Source organism: Chrysemys picta, chromosome 1, assembly GCF_011386835.1.
Source record: "Chrysemys picta bellii isolate R12L10 chromosome 1, ASM1138683v2, whole genome shotgun sequence".
In the NCBI taxonomy this organism is placed as follows: Eukaryota; Metazoa; Chordata; order Testudines; family Emydidae; genus Chrysemys; species Chrysemys picta.
Window position 1 is genome coordinate 115,801,569 of NC_088791.1, and position 3,111 is coordinate 115,804,679.

Consider the following 3,111-nt stretch of genomic DNA (forward strand, 5'->3'; position numbering starts at 1 on the left):
AGTTTTTTGTGCCTTATTTTAAATTTCAGTGGTAACTCACTGAGGGACTTAAATATTTCCCTACAAACTATATGTGCTAGTGGAGGAGAACCAGAAGGGAAACCTACTAGAAACAAAAGTGAAGCCCAGGTATCTTATTTCAGTGTCCAAAGCTAAGTAGTGACCTGTCAAGTAAGCAGGCACCAACAATAGTGAAAAAGTGCATTAGACTTCTTTTAAAAGGCTCTTTAAATTTTTATAATCTAAGGCTCTGATCCTGCAATCAAATCTTTGTGAATGGGCCCTACCTGTTGCGTTGAATCCCACGGAAGTCATGTTATTTTTAAAGATAGGCGTTAATGTTGACAATATCCCTTTAAGGATGACTTGCAAATATATGTTGTAAAGAATTTAGCACTTTTAGTCCCTGATCCTGCTAGTATCTCCACATAGGCAGACTATTGTGTTCACATGGAGTCCCACTGAAGTGAAAGGGACTTTGTAGATATGCAGGGGGATCCAGGTGTGTGGAGCTGCTTGTCGGATGAGGGCCTTGTTGTAGAAATTAGACAGACACAAAACAGAAGCCAGTATCAACACTTAGATGTCTGAAAACCTGAGAGAGCTTTAATTTTGGCCAATCTCTAAAATCACACCTTCAAATTTTGCCTCTAAAATGTTAGTGGTTTATAGGCTGCCAAAGAAATTAATACTTAAGTCTCAAAAATATATTTTTTAAAATTGTAGTTAATATACAATTAGATTCTGTTCAGGTGCTAAAGAGTTAAATGAGTCTTTGGGGGGGGAAGGCACATCTGGGCTGAAAAAACATGTGCACCAAGTCTTAACCCAAATTAGAAGTCTGCCAAGTGTATAATAAACACCTGAAAACACGGGTTTAAAATGGAAACTGCAAGTGACCCTTCGCTGCAGTGGAGGCTGGACAATAACAGTTTACAGAACAGCTGAAAGTCATTCATAATGAACTGAATCATGTGACTTTGAAGGAGGCGTATTAGCGGAGTTTGTGAGAAAGCCGTTCAAAGAGGGAAGTACAGTGTATGACAAAATTGTTCATGGAAAAAACTTTAAAATGTTGCCAATTTTCTAATGGCCTTTTCACATTCATTTGCAATTTCCCTCCTCCCTCACCCCCGTTATGAATATCAGAACAGAGATGGTTTGTTCCTTCTACAACTACATTTTACAAACTGTAATTTCAGTCTCAACAAACAAAATAATCAATATAATGATACTGCTGCCACACCTACGTGCTCTTGCAAGTATTCAGACTGGGATCAAGTTTCTTTTTCAGTCTCCCACCTGCATCCCTTGTAGTTCTACACAATCTAAGCAGGAATTGCAGCACATTTAAGGGAAATCAAAACAAAAGGGCACCCTTAAATACAAAATGGCATATTTTAAGTGTATTGCATAGCTTCATCCCTCTCAAGGTGCCAAAGCCTGAATATGAGACACGCAGAGTTTGACAAAGACTCAAAGTAAGGGGGACACAACTAATGCAGGAAACTCACAATGCTATGCAGTTCACTCTTTTAGTGGAAATGACTTAGCATAAAATTTTCCAAAGCACCTAAATAACTCAGGACTTAGCCTCATTTTCAAAAGTTATTTAGGAAATTAGGAATTTGTCCCATTGTCTTTCAAAGAGATTTAGGCTCAAGAAGGCAATTCATAGCATGTAAAATTAAACATGCACATAAAAGTCTTTGTGGAATTGGGATAATTTCCAGTGATTTCTGAGTTCCAACTTTGAGTTTACCCTTACATTTGACCTTTCCCCACCAGACTTTCCTTTTTGCTGGCCCTTTAAATCTGCAAGAGACAGCCAGCTGCATTCCTTAAATGGCCATTTTGACTCTGGCAACTGCAATCTGGCACCTCCCTCCTAACAAATATTTAACTCTTATCTTACTTTTTCTTCTCTCTCACTCCTCATGTGGTGTTACATAAACAACAGGGATCACTTACCTGACACTGAAATGCTCCAGTTTCTAGGGTGAAATATAGCATCCATATTTTAAAAAAAGAAAAAAAATGCTATCTTACAGTTTTTAGCAGAGGATGTGAAACTACCAGAGTAATTTAGGCAGGCAGAATACAACTACTTGCCCTTAGTATTTGGCCAGGACACTGGAACTAAAACTCTACTATGGGGGTTGGGGGAGGGTAATTCTATGGCATTTCTTAATTAACACAAGAGATCAGGACTTCAGTTTTAAGTCTCATTTGGAAGATGATTTTGACAAATAACCCCAACTAACTCTGGGGGAAGAGTACCACCTAATGAATTACCACCATTTACAGAAACTCCTGAATTTTCTTTAGGGATTTTACATCCCGCTACTGATCCAGCCTGATCCTTATGAGTTACGATGGGATCACAGCCTTAAAGCAGGATGGCTGGAGGCTATTGGCCAATAATTAGCTGTAATTATTAATTCATTTTTGAAAATTAACATTTTATGGGCACCTGGTGCTCAGTAATGAAATTGCCAAGACTCTGGTTTCCATCTGATTCTACTGGGACTTAATGTTACAGCTATTCAGGATGCTGGTTTGACAACTCCTCCAAAAGGTGACATCTTCTCCAGCACCTAACACCATATAAGGTTTTGCCTATTCTCTTATATATATTACATCCCAAAAAATATGTTAAAACAACATAAAGTTTGCAAAGTCAAGCACTAAAAAGTTAGAAAGGGCTAGATACAAGGTTGCATACAAAACCTTAATTTGGCCCCCTCATGTATGCACTATGATACAGTCTTTAATTACAGGATGACCTACTCTTTTTTCCATAAGACCTCTGCCTTACTTGGTGAACTTAACATTTCTTTTTATCCTTCTCACTCAGAGTGTGGTCCTAAGCCTTAAACACACTCCATCCAAACCCTGCACTGAATATAGAATTATTAATTTCTACAGGGGTATTTCTATGGTGCTCTCATCACAGAAGTGGAGTCTTTCACAAACATTCATGAATTTATTTCCACAACACCCATGGGAAAATAGGTGGCCTAATTAATCCCATTTTACAGATGGAGAACTGAGGTCCAGAGAGATTGCCCAATTTGCAACCCTTAGGCCCTGACTTTTCATTATTATTAT

General features: G+C 38.3%; 1 protein-coding gene across 1 annotated transcript in view; it reads right to left on the reverse strand.

The window, feature by feature from the left end:
* Positions 1–2,268, reverse strand: part of LMO3 (LIM domain only 3) — an 86,849-nt gene extending 84,581 nt beyond the window's left edge. The window contains exon 1 of the mRNA XM_065567674.1: positions 1,972–2,268. Coding sequence (XP_065423746.1) covers positions 1,972–2,017 — 46 coding nt within the window. The 5' untranslated portion in view covers positions 2,018–2,268. The remainder of the gene's footprint in view (positions 1–1,971) is intronic.
* Between the last annotated feature and the right edge of the window lie 843 nt (positions 2,269–3,111).